The 1,187-nt window shown below is 36.7% G+C and overlaps 1 protein-coding gene across 1 annotated transcript in view; it reads left to right on the forward strand.

Moving 5' to 3' along the window:
• LOC107578596 (adenylate cyclase type 2-like) overlaps window positions 1-1,172 on the forward strand; it is a gene marked incomplete at its 3' end in the record, with an annotated part of 4,697 nt that extends 3,525 nt beyond the window's left edge. The window contains exons 3-4 of the mRNA XM_016264541.1: window positions 34-218; window positions 1,088-1,172. Of these exons, the coding sequence (XP_016120027.1) occupies window positions 34-218; window positions 1,088-1,172 (270 nt within the window). The remainder of the gene's footprint in view (window positions 1-33; window positions 219-1,087) is intronic.
• Between the last annotated feature and the right edge of the window lie 15 nt (window positions 1,173-1,187).

Genomic DNA, 1,187 nt, shown 5'->3' on the forward strand with positions numbered 1-1,187 from the left:
ATAGTTATGATTTCCGTGTTTTTCTGCCATTAGTATTTTATCTATAGTTGCATTCTGGGACTGATTTCCTGCTCAGTGTTTCTGAGGATCAACTATGAGCTAAAGATGCTCATCATGCTAACAGCCGTGGTGCTCTACAGCGTCATCATACTTCAAACACACGCATTTCTGCTGGATGAGTACAATAAATTCCTCTACAAAACAGAGATCCTGGATAGGTGAGAACTTGTTATCTACACTATATGGTCAGAATAATGTAGGGAGCAATGCACTAATATATGGTTGGGCATTGATATTAATAGAAAGTTTGTCCTTCCTGTTCTTCTAAATATAACAACTTCCATTCCTCTGGTAAGGCAACTGAAACATGGCTGCATAGATTTTCGGACAAAATAATTTTGCAGTTAGCATTTAAATGTTTTTTTGTTTTTTTAAGTCAGTCATGTCCACACCAGACTCGGTAAACCATTTCTTTAGGATCGTACTTTGTGCATGAGGTCATTATCATGCTGGAACAGAAAACAGCTCTCCAAAAACTGTTGCCGCAATGTGCAAAGTACATCACTGGATTTAATGGTCCCTATAAGCAGAAGTGAGTGTCTACTTCTGGCCATGTACTGTATTGTATCAACTTCAACATTAAATCTAAAAAACAAAAATACAAAAAATACAAAATAAGTAAATTAACAGTAAACGTATGGTGTAGCTAGTCAAATCTGCTTTCATATGGTAATCAAAGGTAACCATGTGCATATTTATATGATGACAGGATATTTAGTGTCAAACAATACATACAATAATACAAAAACTCTTGCTATGTTTGGCTCATTTATCCCAAAACTAGCACAGCAAAAGAAAATTTGGATTCGCTTCGTGCACAACAGTTTCCTGAAGATTACAGATTTTGTTCTAGAAATCAGAGCTGCATGTTGAAAATAAATCACTGAACCAACACAGTCACTTCCTGCTAATTGACAGCTGGGGTGGACATGGTCTGCTAGCCATCCTGCGTACAGATGATTTGTTACAAACTTATGTAGTGATGCTGACAAGTCTTATATCTCTCTCTGTCTCTCATCAAAACAAGGCCAGGAGTTCTAAAAGACTTGAAAACTATGGGCTCTGTGTCTCTCTTTATATTCTTCATCACCCTGCTTGTTCTAGCTAGACAGGTGAGATATTTTTTT

Source organism: Sinocyclocheilus grahami, unplaced genomic scaffold (genome assembly GCF_001515645.1).
Source record: "Sinocyclocheilus grahami isolate Dianchi unplaced genomic scaffold, SAMN03320097.WGS_v1.1 scaffold11061.1, whole genome shotgun sequence".
Lineage (NCBI taxonomy): Eukaryota > Metazoa > Chordata > Actinopteri > Cypriniformes > Cyprinidae > Sinocyclocheilus > Sinocyclocheilus grahami.